General features: G+C 40.8%; 1 protein-coding gene across 1 annotated transcript in view; it reads left to right on the forward strand.

The window, feature by feature from the left end:
• Nucleotides 1-17034, forward strand: part of ALG14 (ALG14 UDP-N-acetylglucosaminyltransferase subunit) — a 93412-nt gene extending 76378 nt beyond the window's left edge. Inside the window, exon 4 of the mRNA XM_003808451.5 lies at nt 15593-17034. Coding sequence (XP_003808499.3) covers nt 15593-15823 — 231 coding nt within the window. The 3' untranslated portion in view covers nt 15824-17034. The remainder of the gene's footprint in view (nt 1-15592) is intronic.
• The last annotated feature ends 1394 nt before the right edge of the window (nt 17035-18428 follow it).

Genomic DNA, 18428 nt, shown 5'->3' on the forward strand with positions numbered 1-18428 from the left:
GGGCTGAATACAATACCATTTCTTGATTGTAAGCTCTCTGATGGCTTACTCATCTTCCCAAGCCCAACTGCCAGGTAAAATGCCAGTACCACTATAATACCTTATACGTATTTAATCCTCACAGTAACCCTATGTCTATCCTCATTTTGTGAATAAGAAAACTGAGGCATTAGAAAGAAAATTGGCTTACCCAAAGTCTGAAGGCCAAGTGGCAGACAGGATTCAAACCCAGACAGCCTGAGACTACAGCATCTGTACTTTATTGTTATACTGTGCTGCCCTTCTGCTCAGGTTGTAACTATTTAATTCATAAATATATTTTTTAATAAAGTCATATAGATGAGACAACACACAATGATAAGCTGGTGGTAGTTATTAGAATTTTAACATGGATTTTAGCACACTTGCTTATAATTAACATCACATTTAAAGTTAAGTGTCCCTCTATCCAGTTTTCTTTCATACCTTCCCATTGCCAGCACTTCCCCCAACCAAAGGGAGCCTGGTTTTGTTTTCAGACCCAGCTCTCTGTTTCAAAGACTTACACCATAGTGGGCCAGCAGGGAAGGCTGAATGGGGTTAGACAGCCAGTGGAGGTGGGAGTCAGGAACAACAATGGACAACTGGCATAGAAGGCTGCATGGCACTTACTCTCCCTGGAAACGCTCCGTCAGACTCAGGAAGTGTGGTTTAATCCTGGTTAAGATAATTCCATTTTTATGCCCTAGAATAGACTGTCTACATTCTCCAGCAGAATTTTATTTTAAATGTTACCCTGAGAAGCCCTACCAGTAAATAACTTGGTGTGCATTACTTTCCCTGTTAGCTGAACTGCACAAAATAGGGGTTTATTCTGCCACCACCACCTCTTTTCCCCTTAAAAGGCTCTTCAATGAGAACCTGAGAACCTGTTACCCCAACAGGAGATGCCTGGACTGTGGCCCAGCCATGCCCTCAGTGGGATTTGGAGGAGGAGAGAAGACTGTAATGCAGTCAAAAGAGCCACTGTCGATCTTGAAAGAACATCAACCATACAGATGCCACAAAGATTCTCCTCCCCGCTTCAGTTACAAGACACACCTTTTGGTATTTATTGTGAGGCAGCCCTGTACGGAGAAACTAAAAATTAAAAAAGCAGCAAATATAAGACGTGCTAGGATCTAAGTTCTTTGCAGATCTTACTTCACTTAATCCTCGCTAAAACCCCATAAGGGAAGCACTACTCAAATCCACATATTACAGATGAGGCAATTGAAGTACAGAGAGGTGAAATGATTCCCCCACGGTCACAGGGGGAAGTGGTAGAGCCAGGATGCAATCCCAGGCAGTCAGGCTCCAGAGCCCATGCTTTCACAGCTATCCCTTCCCTGGACCATCAGTGCCTCAAATACCCCATCTTGTTTGCAATTAGGCAGAAACTGTTTCAATAAACAGGGGCTTCATATTTGAATTGGAAAACTCAGAGGTTTAATATTCTCACCATAGTGGTTGAGAATCTCTTCCTTAACAAGATTTGGCTTTTAGTCAGGCAAGTTGTCTCCCAGATCAACTGCTGGATTAAAACTTGCTGCCCCTGCCTTTAAGACTACTCTGGGAGAGGGTTCACTGTGGTGCTACTGACAGACTGAGCCCCACCAATGAGGCCCTACTTATTGTGCCCTCACCTCCCCAAAGACCCAGGTTGTAATGCGAAGCACCTGCAGCAAACCATTTCTCACATGCCCTTTTAGCAGGGATGGAATGGGACACCTTGGCAGGCAAGATGACCTTAAGTGGCAGGGGATATGGTGCCTTGCCACCCGCCACCTCCCTATTAATGTCTTTCTGTTTTTCCACTTTTGGGTGTCTTCCTTATATCCTGTCCATATTCTCTGGATGCTCTCAACTACCCTTTTTAAAAATGTTAACAGCTGGGTGCGGTGGCTTACACCTATAATACCAGCACTTTGGGATGCCAAGGCGGGTGGATCACCTGAGGTCAGGAGTTCGACACCAGCCTGGCCAACAACGGTGAAACCCTGTCTCTACTAAAAATACAAAAATGAGCTGGGCATGGTGGTGGGCACCTGTAATCCCAGCTACTCAAGAGGCTGAGGCAGGAGAATCGCTTGAACATGGGAGGCGGAGGTTGCAGTGAGCCGAGATTGTGCCACTGCATTCCAGCCTGGGTGACAAGAGTAAAACTCCATCTCAAAAAAATAAAAATAAAAATAAAGTGTTAACAGATTATTAGGGAACTAACTTCTAGTCCTTTGGATAGAACTCCACCCAGGGATACTTGCCTTCTAAGAGATGACTCTGAACACCTAACCATCACATGGAAGGGCATTCTGGCTGAGTTCTCCAATATCTGGCAGTTCTCTCTGCTATGGGAAACCTCAGGCTCACTGAAAAGCCCCTCCCAGATGGGTTCAGCAGGGCTGCTTGCCCCTAAAGTGGTATTGAGCAGGATGAGAGAGAATGGCCTTTGATGGATCACCAGTGCCCACATCTCCTTCTTCCCACTGCTTTTCCTCTTTAACACACACAGACCCCTTCTGCCAGGTTGAATGAAAGTAGGGGTACCATGCTTGGACATAGCCAGCCCTGTTCCTATAGTGTAGAGCAGAGGTCCCCAATCTCCAGTGTGCACCAGAATCACCTGAGAGCTTGTTTAAAATGTATATTCCTGGTGCCTAGACCCAGGGATTCTGATTTAGAAAGAATCTACATTTCTGTTAAGTACCCCTGATGAATGTGACGTGAAAGTGTGAGAAACACTAGCATAGAGTCACTCCTCTACTTGCTTTCAGTGGGATCCTCTCTGAATAGAACTGGGATAAACTCATTGCTTTCCTGAAGTCCTACCAATGCTCTTGTCTTTTGCATGTGCAGTAGGAAAGCGTCATTAGTGCAGTCAAGCAGTCTTAACGTAACTCAGCTAAACTTGAAGTCAGTTTTTAAAACCCTCCAAAAACCTCCTAATTTCAACAAAGCAGTGTCATTCAGCTTCTGTAAGTTACTGTTGGGTGAGGTGCATCACTGCTAGGATTTTGGGAAATGTGTGATGGACAATTAAAGGAAACAACCTTTGAAAGCCTGAATGCACTGACAGTGAAGGACGTTTTTATTGGCAGACCTTGACTACTTAGTCAATGTGTGGAATCCAAACTTGGCTCCAAAATATATACATTTTTTGAGACAGAATCTCATTCTGTCACCCAGGCTGGAGTGCAATGGCGCGATCTCAGCTCACTGCATCCTCTGCCCCGCCAGGTCCAAGCAGTTGTCTTGCCTCAGCCTCCTGAGTAGCTGGGATTACAGGCACGTGCCACCACGCTCAGCTAATTTTTGTATTTTTAGTAGAGATGGAGTTTTACCATGTTGGCCAGGCTGGTCTCAAACCCCTGACCTCAAGTGATCTGCCTGCCTCGGCCTCCCGAAGTGCTGGGATTACAGGCCTGAGCCACTGCGCCTGGCCCAAAATACCACGTTCTTTAAGCACACCAAGAGTACAGCAACTTTAGGATCTCAACTTGTCATATTCTACCTCCTTGCCTCTGTTTCATTATCTTTGAATATATGAATGTGTCTGTCTCTTTCTGTATATCTGTATCTCTCTCTCACACATAAACACACACACATGCACAGAATCTCATAGAGAAGTGTTCTTACATATCCTTTGACTCGGAATTAATGAATCAGATCATCTTCTATAAAAATTCTTAAGCTTATTTTTTATACTGCAAAAATAGCCTGCACATAAAATAAGGAACACTGTTGACCAGTTTTCAGTTCAGCAAGATAGAAATTTAATACATAGGTACGTGTACAAAAATTAAGGAAGTGTCACAGGAAAAATATCACTTACCTACTTAAGAGAGTGCCATGATTGAAGTCAGGAGTTATATAATCACTTTGAATTCAAGCCAGTTCTTCCTGTTTAGGACGGATACTCCCTTTTCTTGTGAAAATGTTAACCATTTCACCATTTTCTCTGCTGAAAACCTTTCCTAATCCATATTACTGTAATAATAGCATGTTATAGTCTGCTACTGATATCTCTATTAAAGCTATATAAAATGTTAATAACAAATGCCAGAATTTAACCTTTAATTAAATTCCCTGTGTCATAACCTTTCTTAGAACCCTCTTGCCTTAAGCCCACTTCTAACAAAAGCTGGACCTAGTTGGCAGGCCTCAGCCAGGCCAGTATGGTAGAGAGGAGAACCCTGGCCTAATCTTCAAAAAGCTTGGGTTTGAGTCTCAGCTATGTCACTAGCTAACTGTATGATCTCACATAGACCAGTTAATTTCTCTGAACCATAGCTTCCTTGTCTAAAACAGGAAGACAGAACATCTACCTCTCAGAGCTATTCTAAGATTTAAATGAGGTAATTTTGCAAAATGCCACATGTAGACTCTATACCTAGCAAGTGGCAGTTTCCCAGAAAATGTCAGTGTGTTTCCCTTACTCCTCAAGCTGAAGGAAAGGGATTGACCTAAATTATTCCCTGAGGCTTCATCTAGCTCTAGCTGTCTGTGCTTTTGAGAAGCCACTTACTTCAGGGTGTGGAGAAAACAAAAGGAAAAAATACTGGGTTAGTAGGGTTTAAAACCCTCTGTGAAAACATTTCAGAGTTGAAAACACAATGAAAACAAAAAAAGATCAAGAAGCCAGGAAATCATCACCTTGGTCCAGAGAACAGGAAAACTAAAAGATTCGGTTTCCTCAACTGAAAGTAGGAGCAGCCAGGAAGGTTGGGAAAACAATGTTTGGTTAGCCTGATAAAGATCTGTAGTGATGATGCTAAGCAGGCATGGCCTGACCATTCCAACCAAAAAAATGTTTAGGTCTTTATTTATGTATTTGTTTTTCGTGATGGAACATCAGGGCAAGAAAATGAAATACCAACCTAGTGTGGCCTTGACAACCTCTGAGCTCTTTTGTCTTCCCTGCAGTTACAGTCAGGGAAGCAGCCATGAACATGCATGGAACGTGCAGACTGTGTAGCACGTTGGGTCTGTAGGATGCTACTGACATGCACTGAAACCAAAGCTGTGCATCCCTGAGTTGTAGAGGGGATTTTGGAGCCTGATGTCTGGATGTCTGCACTGCTTATAGCTTAGCCCAAACCCCAAAAATCAGCATGCTCGCAAGTAGGCTGGGAAGTCTAGTACGAGGGCAAAATTGACAACTTTTGTTTTGAAATGGACAAGCTCAGGCTTATTCATCGTGTCATCAGACTTGTTCACCATGTTATGGCTACAGACCTTCAAGGCCATTTGGCCATGGTCTGAGAAGTATACTACAGGGTCACTGCAGATCCTGAGTAGGGGAAGCTCAGGAATCTTTTAGGCATCCACCGTTGGTGGAAGTCCAGAAAATACTGCCCTTGGTAATCAGGCTTCTTCTATCTTTATACATGTATAAATATATATAAATTACAAATATCTTTATATATTATATAAATGTATATAAATATGTAAAGATATAAAAATATATAATTATATTTAATATCTTTATATATTTAAATATAAATACTTAAATATATATAAATATAAATAAGATTTAAAATATATTTATATATTTATATAAAGATAGAAGGAGCCTGATATATATAAATATATAAATATATTATAATATATATATTTATATAAAAAGATAGAAGCCTGATTACCAAGAGCACTATTTTCTGTGACCCTTCCTCAATTTTTGCCCTGCCCAGTCTACTCCAAGTGATATATATGACTGGAAGACAAAGAGACCGAAGTGGATGGCTGGGTTACTGTTATCTGGTATCCCCTGAAAGGTAGGCTAAGTCATGCCAGGTCAATGCTATGCCTGTGACAGAGTAACAGGACTTGAGGACAAGATTAGCATAGCCCACATAGTCTATGTGTTTCATAAGGCTCTGGCCTTTGTTCCACACAGTACCCTTAAAGTTTGAAAAATGCCACAAGTATACTACTTTATTCTTTGATGGATAATAATAGCTACCATTTATTGACACATTACCGTGGAGCAAGCACTGTGTTAAATGCTTTACATGTGTTATCTTATTTAATCTCCCCAGCAGATACCATTTCCCCTGTGTTACATTTGCTTCTGGTTTGGTTAGCATTCCCCATCCCTAACATTCTCCACTTCACCACTACCAATTCCCAAGAAGAGAATATGTTAGAACTGACTCTCCACCTCCCACTAAGAACTGGCAGGACCAATTCTGTCTTGCCCTGCATCTTTGTTTAGGTTATTCACTACAAGAAGTTCAGAACCCTGAGACACAGTTTCACCCTGGTATAACATTTCTATTTAGCTATAATCTGTCTCAAGCTCCCCCTCCTCTTCAACCCCCAAACCCTTCCATTGGTCTTCAGTAACTTCGAGTCAGTCCACAAAATCTTCATTCATCATCCTCTTTACTGCCTCTTGCTCTTATCAGCATCTGATTCTGCCCAGAATACCCTACCAATTCATCAGATACTTGCTTGTAAGTAAGTCACCTCCTCAGGAAAGTCTTTGTCTTCTGTATCACCCCATTTCCTTATCCTGCTTTTCAGTCAATGACAGACAAACAATAGTGATCCCGTAAGATTATAATGGAGCTGGAAAATTCCGATCACCTGGTGACATCATAGATGTCCTAATGTAGCACTGGTAAACAAGCCTACTGCACTGCCAGTCATGTAAAAGTATAGCACATATAATTATGTACAGTGCATAATACTTGATAATAAATAACTATATTACTGGCTTATTTACTATACTATACTTTGTATCATTATTTTATAGTGTACTCTTTCTACTTATTTTTAAAAAAAAAGATTAACTGTAAAACAACTTCAGGCAGGTCCTTCAGGAGGTATTCCAGAAGAAGGCATTGTTCTCATAGGAGATGACAGCTCCATGCGTGTTAGTGGCCCTGAAGACCTTTCAGTGGGACAAGATGTGGAGGTGGAAGACAGTGATATTGATGATTCTGATGCTGTGTAGGCCTAGGGTAATGTGTGCGTCTGTGTCTTAGTTGTTAACAAAAAGGCTTAAAAGTTAAAAAAAAAAGATATAAAAAATCTTTTTGTTCATCTGTACAATGTGTGTTTTAAACTAAATGTTTCTACAAAAATCAAAGTTTTTTCAAAAATTTAAAAGTTTATAAAGTAAAAAAAGTTACAGTAAGCTAAAGTTAATTTATTATTGAAGAAAGAACAAAAATTTTTTCATAAACTTAGTGTAGGCTAAGTGTACAGTGTTCATAAATTCTACCATAGTGTACAGGAATGTCCTGGGCCTTCACACTCACTCACCACTCACTGACTCACCTAGAGCAACTTCCATTCCTACAAGCTCCATTCATGATAAGTCCCCTATACAGGTGTCCCATTTTCTGTCTTTCATACAGTATTTTTACTATACTTTCTCTATGTTTAGTTGTGTTTAGATCTACAAATATTTAACCATGTGTTATAGTTGCCTACAGTATTCAGTATAGTAGCATGCTGTGCAGGTTTGTGGTCTAGGAGAAGTAGTAGGCTATACAATTTAGCGTAGGTGTAACATCCAGATTTTTATAAGTATACCGTGTGATGTGCACACACAGTGAAATCACCTAATAATGCATTTCTCAGAAAGTATCCCCATTGTTAAGCAACACATGACTACATATCTATTATTTTCTGCCTACTCACTGGAATGTAAACCTTACAAGGGCAAGGACTTTTGTTCACTAATAAATCCCTAATGCTCAGAACAATACCTGTCATATTATCTTTGCTCAATAAAATATTTGTTGAATGAATGAATTCATGACAGGGGAAACTGAGACATAGCATGGGTAAGTAAACTGTCCCAGGTCACATTGCTGTTAAGCAGCCAACCAGGGTCTGCATGATTGCAAAGCCTTGGTGCATAAGCACCATGTTAGTCAGCCTCTTGATGGATTATGTCAATGCACAACAAGCAGGAATATTCTGACCAGACCAGAATAATCGATAGAGCGAGTTAGAGGGAACTTATCAACTGGGCAAGATCCTACAGAACCAAAGTTTACTGTTCTTCTCAGTTATTTTTTTGATTAAATTGGAAAGTTTTTTTGAGTTGTCACCAAGCAAAATGCAAGTAACTAATATTTGAGGATGAGCCAATAAATTCAGTATCCTTAAAACATTAGTGCATTAGCCTAAATGAAAACTATTTATAACTTGCTTACCTTTTTGGTATGGTTTAAAAGAAGATGAAAGCTATTCTGGGTAAAGAGAAATCGGCAAGTGGCTAGATGACTGTAGTACATTCACGCAGTGGCACAATTGTGCCTATGTAGAAACATGGAATGGATGTAGTTGTATACGTGGAAAAGTAGACCCCAAAATGCTGTATACACAATGGTGACATCTCTGAAAATTCTGTTACCAATAGAATTGTAAGAGACCTTGGGTTCATAGACAGTCAGGGATTCGAGGGTTTAGAATTTATTTGGTGATTTAATGTTGTTCTTGATATTTTGATGTTTCTGTTTAACTGTTACTCCTCAGATGATTAAATAAACATAAAAAAGAAGAAATACAATGTACCATCATGTGAGCCAAGCAAATACGTCATCCCCATCTGCTGCACATCCTTTTCCTTCCTGCTGTCCACCTCCACTGATCGCTGACATTCAGCACTGCCTTTCCCAGGCTTCAGCCCGGCCTTCCTGTCCCCTGACTGTAACCTCTGCATGTTATATACCACCTGACTCCAACTGCATTTTCTTCTTTACTCCCTTGATTACTCTCAGATTCTTCTCTTTCTAGTTGCCTGAGGCTTTTGTCCCACTGCTTTTGCCCTCCTGTCTTAGATAAGTCCTTTTGCTTATCCTTTCCGTACCCTGGAGCACTCTCCCAGCCTCTTTTTTGCTGTGCAGTCGCCATCCATGTTTTGCCCTGTCTGACTCCTATGCCCATGGTCCAGTGCTTTTAGCCCTGTCTGAGGAAATCCTGTGACTGCTCCGATGTGATCTGGCCCCCTCTGTCTCTACATTTGCTGCTCTCAAATCTTTGTTCCTCCCATCTAGTTAGGGTTCTTGATAGCAAACTATAGAAATCTACTCTGGCTGATTGAAGCAGAAAAAGGATTTAGTGAAGGCTATTGAGAACTCTTGGAATTACCAGCAATGTTAATTAAGCAGGCTTAGAAAATATAGAGGGACAAAGTGGGAACTGAGCAGCCAGAACCATGAATGAAATTCTATGGCCACAGAGCTGGTTTCAGGAGATGCTGCTGCTACTGTTGCTGGACAGTGAACGCTGCAGCTGGCACCACTGGCACTGGATGCTGGACCCCTGCCAGCAGTACCTTTGCTACCAGGACAGAGTCTCCTCCAGCCCTGCCCCTCTGTAGCACTAGCTCCTGGTCAGATCTAGGCAGAAATAGCTGGGCAAGTCACTGGCCCATCTACTAGCTGTAAGGAGGCCTAGAAAGGAGTATCTCACTTCTGCTGTGAGAAAGGGGCTCTGCCTGCAACCACAGCTCATACACTGGGAAATTGCTTAAACAAATTCTAGACAGGAACAAAACAAAGAAAAAAAAAAGACCACATGGTCCATTCCTGATCCATAATAATTGTTGTATTAAACTTTCCACAACTTCCTTAAATCCTGAAAGCTACTTCTTCCAACCTCTCACTCAGCAAGAACTCTGGTATATAGTTTAACGCAAAATTAAACTTTAGGGATCACAGATTTATACACAAAGATGTTCATAACAATATGATTTAGAATAACAAAAAAGGAGTCAGCCTAAATTTCCAACAATAACCGTTTCCATTAACAAGAGAATGGTTAATGAGTTATGAGATCTCCATAGGATTAAATATATGCAGTCATTAAAAACCGTGAGTTTTTAAAAAGTATTTTAAAAACAAATATAACTAAAATTAACTTTACTAATATTATGTATAAGCTCTCACAATTGCAAATATGCATATATGAACATATATTAGAGTATAAATATATACAAAGACGTAAGTTAGAAGAGAATACACCAAAATGTTAAGATTGGTGAGATTAAAAGGATTGTGTTCTTTTTTGTGCTTCTCTCTATTTTTCACACTGAGATGAAAAGTTAATATTTAAAAGAGGGGAAAACTTTCTATGCCACTATTTTTATCTTTTATCATATTCTCAGTACAACTTTTCCCAAACCAACCTCATGAACCAAATACTCTGAATACTTACTATTTTCTCCTGGTATTGAAAGAACTTACCCTTTTCTATGTGGTCATTTCCTCCTTCACTATCAGTTTGTTCTCACTGATGTTTATGTTCACATGTAGATCATTCATTCCATTCTGTAAACCCTTTCCCCAGCCCTGCTTGGCCCATCCAGCTGACACCTGAGCTCCCCTCTCCCACAGCATGCTTACTTTTCCCCTGCCCTGTATTTTGGTCCGATGACTCACTGAAATAGCCATCTCTGAGGTTTCCATTACTCTTCTCTTGACCAAATCTGAAGATCTTTTCTCTGTCTCTATCTTTGTAGCTCTGCTACCTGCAAGAAATGGTATTGATCATTTCATCATCTTTGACACACTTTTAGGGATAGGCAAGGGACCTTGTGGTTTTCTTCTTCTTTGTCTAACCATTCTTAAAGCATTTTCCTGACTTTGCTTCCTGTTCAGCTTTACAGCCAAGCTTCTTCTCTTTCTTTCTTTATTGACAACTCCTACATGTCAGTGTTTTCTCCCTTCCTCATTTCCCCATTTACCTGTCTACATAATGGAGCCAATACCCTATAAACAGAAGCATTGATTTTGACAGAACCCTTGACCTCCATGTAGGCTACCTACCCGAGCCAGCCCAGCTTTGACAGTGGGCTCCAGTTCTCTACCTTCATCCATGGCCCCAGGAGCTCAATAAAGCTTTCCCTGCAGCTGTGTTCCTACAGTTCATTACCTCTCTCCAGCCTTCACCTCCATCAGCAAGAGGCTATCAGAAAGTCTGTGTTTGGGCCAGTGCCTTAGAGTTGGACTCTGCTTCTCTGTCCAGTCTCTTAAAATTGAAGCCTTAATTGGACTCTTCAGCTGCCTTTCAGTCTTACCTTCATATGCTCTCTCGGGTCACCCTCAACTCCGTGATCTCTGACCTAAAAACCAACCCAGGATGCCAAAGTTCTTAGCCCATATTTGGCGGGGGTGTTTTACTGGATCAGGAGTCGAATTCAGACTATTCAAGTTAAATACATCTTTTCTATGTATTTACTTATTTTTCTTATCCATGAGTTTCCTGAAAATATGTCTTTTCATACATGCAGAATGTTATGTTTCAGCCAATGGGACTTGACCTGTGGTGACCCAAATCTCCAGAACAACAATCCTGTTGAAACTGCTCTTGATCCTTGATCTGGCTCATCTATGCTCATGACCTTGTATTTATATCAGTCCTGTCCTCTTTCCGTTTTCTAAACCCATAACATATTATTTTTAGTATCTTAGACTTCCTGCTTTTAGAGAAGTTTATTTATTGATTTGTTAATCATCCAGCAGACACATATTGAACCCCTACTGGTTGGTGCTGCACATGGTCAGAGGCCAGTCAGGGAGCTGAACAAAACAAAGGGCTGTGTCACTTAGTATGCTTCTTATTGCCAGTGACAGAAATCCTGATTCAAATGATTTCAGCAGAAATAGAATGTATTCCCTCACCTACCTGGCAAGTCTAGGGACAGATCTGGTTTCCTTCAGGCACAGCTGGATTCATGGATCATAATGCTGCCTTTGGGACCTGGCCTGTCTTCATCTCTCGGCTCTGCTCTGCTTTGTGATGGCTTCATTCTCAAGCTCTCTACATGGTGGCAAAATGGATGTCAATAGCACCAAGGCCACATCCTCCTCAGTTCCAGAACAGTAGAAAATGTGCGGCTTTCTCAGCAGCTCCAGCAAGTGTTCTGCTAAGTCTTGTGGTTTCTGACTGGACTGTGTGCTCTTCCCTGAACCAGTGACTTTCACCAGGGGAATTCGATGCTCTGATTGGTCAGACTGGAGTCATACATCCTCTCTTTACAGCTGGGTGTGGAGTCAGGTCTACACAAGCACTTAAATTGAGAGCGAAGGATACAGTGGTTCGTTCCCGAGGAAAAGGTGATGGATGTGGGATGGTTAAAAAAAAAAAAAAAAAGGGCCAGGCGCAGTGACTGATGCCTGCAATCCCAGCACTTTGGGAGGCCAAGACAGGAGGATCATGAGGTCAAGAGATCGAGACCATCCCGGCCAACATGGTGAAACCCCGTCTCTACTAAAAATACAAAAATTAGCTGGGTGTGGTGATGCATACCTGTAATCCCAGCTACTCGGGAGGCTGAGGCAGGAGAATCACGTGAACCAGGGAGTCAGAGGTTGCAGTGAGCCAAGATTGTGCTACTGCACTATAGCCTGGTGACAGAGCAAGACTCTGTCTCAAAAAAAGAAAAAAAAAGCTGTCAGTCAACCACATAAGTGTATGGTTAGAATTACAGATGGTCAAGTTTGGCAAAGGAAACATTTGAGTCAATATAGGGTAAGCAAAGACCCACTCCTTCTATACTCCCTTGCTTCTTCCTTTCTTTCTTCCTTTCAGCAAAATTTAGTGAATGGCTGCTTTGTTCTAGGTGCAGAGTATACACTGTTCTAGAAGCGGACTCTGCCCATAAGGAGCTTACAGAGTAGTGAGGAAGAGAGATGGCCCGGGTGGTGGTGTGAGACACATTCACTGATAATTTATATTTTGAGAAATGGAAGTATGAAGAGTATTTCTGTGTTTTTTAAAATTAAAAAGACAGTTCCAATCATTATATCATTTAACATCTTTACTTAGACTGTCTCAGTGAGTTCTGCTTTGTTCAATGCTTGGAATAAGTCTCTCTGGTATGCTTCTTTGAATAATGAAGACTCCATAATCCACTTTTATTTTTTTGCCTAGGCTGCTGCAAAAAGAGGTAAAACCTTTGTGTAATTAAAAGTAGCTTTCCTTAGATTAGGTTTCCTTTGAGATTAGTTTGCTTTTTTTTTCAGTCCTTGATTTATGGGTTTGTGGTTTTATTGTACCAGGGACTTTTGTAGTAAGGTGCTTCCAAATATACGGATGCAAGAGAGATAAACAAAATACCTTTAATTTACACTTTTATCTTAACAGTCTCTACTTCTGACCTGTGGCAGGTTGTTAATGCATCTCCCAGCAATGCCAGTCATTTCCCTTCCCATATACAGACATCTCTAGCTGTGTATACATAGTTTGTATATAGAGAGTTGACTAGATGTTGAAATGAACACATGGATTTGTGCATTTTTTTAAAGAGGAACAAATGTGAAATTCTTTCTGTGACATTCAAGATCCAGCAATCCTTGCATTATTTTTTAGCTGTAGTTTTTATTTTGTTCTGTATTATTGAAACAAAGACGAAGAAAAGCAACACAAATAATCCAAGGATTAGGGAGTGCATTAATAGAGTGGTTGTCAACTGCAGACATTTGGCAGTGATTGGAGTCATTCTTGGTTGTCTTGATTACTGGAATCTTGTGGGTAGAGGCCAGGGATGCTGCGAAGCACGCTAAGTAAGATGCACAAGACAGGCCCCCATAACTAAAATATCCAGTCCAAAATATTAGTAGTGCCTGGCAATAATTGGATTTTTGGAATTCTAAACATTGAAAAGATTCAGAGCAAGTTTGTAATTTAGGTTTAAGACAAAGATAGAGGAAAATTGTAGAGTTATAGAACCCTGAAAGACATTTAGTCCAGCCTACCCATTTTCTAGTAAGGTAACTGCTAGAAATAAAAAAAAAGTGACCTGAAGCAACGTAACTCCTTCACCTCCTAAACATGTGATCAAGCAACTTGCCCAACTTCTGTGTGCCTGCCTTTTCTCCTCTGCAAAAAGGGATGATACAACTTGCTTGTGCTCACTTTGGCAGCACATATACTAAAATTGGAATGATACAGAGTTATTAAAAACAAAAAAAAGAAAAACAAAAAAGAGAACTTGTCTCAAATTATGATTGCTGTGACGATTAATTAAAATGTAATACACGTAAAATGTTTAGTGCAGTACTTGGCCATAGTGCGTTGTGAATAAATAGCAGTGGTGAGGGCCGAGGTGGTGATTGTTCTTTATGCTGTTGCCCAGAATCACAGAGCTGGTTTGCAGTTTGTTTAACCTTGTTCCCCTGACTCTCAGTTCCATTTTCTATTACACTGCCTTGGGGGACTATGAAGAAGGGTTATAGGGGCAACTTAATGGAGATTAAAGACCAGTCTGGACAGCAGCTTAGTAGCTGGTAATTCAAGGGAAAGTCTGAAGACAAATTCTCCATAAAAGACAGAAAGGGGATTTGTAGATGGTAGGTAGAGAGCTTTGAGGAAGACATAAGGAAGACTGGTCTCATCTAAAACAGACTCTTTTCCCAAAGCTCTGTGAATGGTGTTTCAGGTGGTCACACCTCCTGGTGGAGCCTAGACCAGGTGACCTTTTTCAAACCCTGCAGCCCTGACCATGTTCACATGGAGGCAAGATGGCTCTCTTTCTGTCGGGGAGAGTCCTTGAAATGCTGGGGTGGTATAAACAATATAGACAGTATATATGGGAACCTTTCCAACTCTAGGATTCTCTGGTGCTAAGTTTTGTGGACCTTAGGCTGGTAAGATCATGTGACATAGAGCATGCCCAACAGATATGTGTAGACAATCACAAACCTCTTGTTTTATGGTTTGTGGAATAAAGTGCTTTATTAGATTTTACTAATTCAGTCAACATGAGCATATAATTAAGATGTTGTGTAAAATGCTTTTTCCTCTGAAAACAGTAATATCTTACCAACAATTCTCTGAAACAGGTTTTCTCTTATTTTCTTCAATGGCTTATAAAAATTCAGCTGGGCTGGCTCATGCCTGTAATCCCAGCACTTTGGGAGGCCGAAGTGGGCGGATCATGAGGTCAGGAGATCGAGACCATCCTGGCTAACATGGTGAAACCCCATCTCTACTAAAAATACAAAAAAAAATTAGCCGGGTGTGGTGGCGGGCGCCTGTAGTCCCAGCTACTCAGGAGGCTGAGGCAGGAGAATCGCTTGAACCCGGGAGGCAGAGGTTGCAGTGAGCCGAGATCACGCCACTGCACTCCAGCCTGGACAACAGAGCGAGACTCCATCTCAAAAAAAAAAAAATCTTCATAGTCAATTAAAGACATTTTCTCCCAAATCAAGAATAAGTTGGTACATTAAAGAAAACAGTGAATCTCAGTTGATTTTGTTTTCTGTATTTTTATGTGATATTCAAGGTCCACAGAGCAGTCAGAGAAGAGCAACACATGCCTGTCCGATGAGTGCTGACTGAGCACCAGGAACTGTGCTAGAAGTTAGAAGTTAAGTGATTTGCCCTGAGTCACACAGTTGGTAAGCAAGAGAGCCAAGACAACACAGCTCTGCCTGGCTCCAAAGTGCATGGGCTTAAACATGCGCTGTTTGCTGCATCCTGGTTCTTGACAGAGAAGGACTTATTAGAAACATAAGCAGATCCCCTCTGAGATCAGGCTGTTCTTAATGCAAAATGCCTCCCTTAGATTATTATTCTGTATTTTCATTTGACCTTCAACTTTTTCTTTCAGGTGTTGTGTAATGGACCAGGAACATGTGTTCCTATCTGTGTATCTGCCCTTCTCCTTGGGATACTAGGAATAAAGAAAGTGATCATTGTCTACGTTGAAAGCATCTGCCGTGTAGAAACGTTATCCATGTCCGGAAAGATTCTGTTTCATCTCTCAGATTACTTCATTGTTCAGTGGCCGGCTCTGAAAGAAAAGTATCCCAAATCGGTGTACCTTGGGCGAATTGTTTGACAAATGGCAACTGACTTCTTTAGAATTTTGCAGTTAACAGTAGTATGTACTCAAATTGGGGGGAAAAAAACCCTACATGTTTCTTGTAAAGGCGTCTGACAGTCCTGAGAATTATTGATGGTAAGGAATAAAAAATGTACAGATGACTCAGTGAAGAAACTGAGGCTTCTTTTATGAAACAAACATTGATAAACGTAACTACTAAGTGTTTATGCCTCTGTAAACCAAATTTCTTTTCTAGATAAAAATATGTATTACTACCTGCAAATTTTCTTCTGGCTGTTTTAGTAGTATTTTTTTTACAGAACTAAATATAGAGTTTGTATGATTAGTAATATTTCCTGTCCTACAGCTTTTTTTTTTTTTTGTAAAGTATTCTGCCTTGTAAAAGAAGAGAAAAAAAAAAGTATTTCTGAGTTTTGGTTCAGATACAAAAGGCTTTATTTCCTGTATGGAAACAGTGATGTCCCCAGTGAATCCTTTCAGCATAAAGGAAGCAGTTATATTAAATTGGCTTCATGACAATTTGCACTCCACAAGCCTCCAGAACCTTGAGCATAAACCAGTATCATTTTTTGTACTTCAGTCTTGCTTTTTGAGTAGTTGGCCTTAATACAGAGTATCTTTTAAAATCTCTTGTTTAGGCCGGCATGACGGCTCACACCTGTAATCCCAGCACCTTGGGAGGCTGAGGCGGGTGGATCACTGGAGGTCAGGAGTTTGACACCAGCCTGACCAACATGGTGAAACCTTGTCTCTACTAAAAATACAAAAATTAGTCAGGCGTGGTGGCACATGCCTGTAATCCCAGCTACTCAGGAGGCTGAGGCAGGAGAATCGCTTGAACCCGGGAGGCAGAGGCTGCAGTGAGCCAAGATTGCACCATTGCACTCCATCCAGCCTGGGTGACAAGAGTGAAACTTCGTCTCAAAAAAAAAAAAAAAAAAAAAAAAAAAAAAAAACTCAATGATGTAGGGACTGTTATTATTCCCATTTTACAGATGACTTGTCCAAGATCACATGACTAGTAAGTAGCAAAGCCAGAATTCAAGTTCAGGTAAAGCTGACTTCTTAGTGGGGCCAGTTTCACGGGTGTGTGGCCTGTGCAGTCACACAGAGTTCTGCACTGAAGAGGGCCTCCACTTGGTTTAATGTTCTGCTGTGACTCTCTTGAACTTCTGAATATTTTTTTAAACAATGAACTTATATTTTAGACCCTGTGAATTCTTTCGCTGGTCCTGCTTGAGACTGTGTTTCTAGTGGTGCCATGTCTACTGTAATAGAAGTACAATAGTTAGTGCAGTGCCTGGCCCAGGAGCTCCTCAAAAACAGGAATTCCATTTCCTTCCCTCTAACCTCTGCTTCTTTAACAAAGCAGCCAAAAAAAAAAAACAAACAAACAAAACAAAACAAAATAAAAAACAGAAAAGAGAAGATTCTCTCCTGTAGTATATATAGGTTTTTTCCTCTTAAATCTTTTGCTTTATAAGTATGATATAAATCTAATAAATTGTGATTAGTGAAGTGATTGAATTTTTGTGAAAAGAGACATGATTATCCACGATCATGTAAGATTAAAATCCTGAGGCTGATCCAGCCTTTTTTCTTTTTTTTTTTTTTTAAAAAAAAAAGCAAAAAAAACAAAAAAACTGTCTTCTCTGAATCATGTAACAGGCGCATCTGTCAGCCGGACATCTTCCTAGGTTTTTGGCTGGAGAAATGTGTAGCCGAAGGTGTCTCAGAATGGTGAGAACACTTTGCTGTCTGGATTTAGTGGGCCTGGGGCAGCCAAATGATAGTTCATTGTGCTTTGATTTTAATCCTCAAATCTCAGTCACTGGTTGCTTCCCTGGAGTATCAGAGCATATTAGTATCATTCAACCAGGGGCTGAGGTGAAATAAGCCTTGACTGTTCTAGAGAGAAAGTGATTTTTTCAGGGACAACAGCATCTGCATTTTATTGCTGTTTAAGGCTTTCTCTGCTCTGTACTTTGTTCCTTGAGTGGCACTAGGTAAATGAATGGTAAGGGAAAGTGAACTGCGTTTAGTGAATGCCTCTCTGTGCTGTGGGGCAGCTTCCCTGGGCCCCCACAGGTAATCCTGCTGCAGAGGCTTCCGTCAGGTCAGAGCTTACAAAGATCAGACCAGAGAGAATTGTAGAAAAGATGCTATAATTTTTTCCAGAAACATATGTCCCAGATGTTTTGCAGAGCCTTAACTTAAGACAGTGGTTAGCCTGGAATGTCAGAGAAAGAATGTGTATGTGTTATATCACCAAAAGTTTAGAAATATTATATCTTTCATAGGTTCAGGCTGCTGTGTACTCATTCAGAGCCAGGCTGAGGCATGTGTTATTGCATCTTCCTGATCATTCAGATTACTCTGGTAAACAAGTGCATGCTCTGCTGTGTGTTACTGTTATGGCTAATTTGAGTCCTCAAGGTCCCATTAGCAGAGGGGGCTGGTGGCACAATTTCCCTGCTGTGCATTTCTGTGACATTCAGAAAGATAGTGCGCCAGTCCCAACTCAAACTGAAGAAGATGAGTAGCCAGCTTGTCCCTTCCAATTTCTCTTAGAACACTCTGAATGCAACTTTTACTGTAG

The sequence above is a fragment of the Pan paniscus genome, chromosome 1 (assembly GCF_029289425.2).
Source record: "Pan paniscus chromosome 1, NHGRI_mPanPan1-v2.0_pri, whole genome shotgun sequence".
NCBI classification, from domain to species: domain Eukaryota; kingdom Metazoa; phylum Chordata; class Mammalia; order Primates; family Hominidae; genus Pan; species Pan paniscus.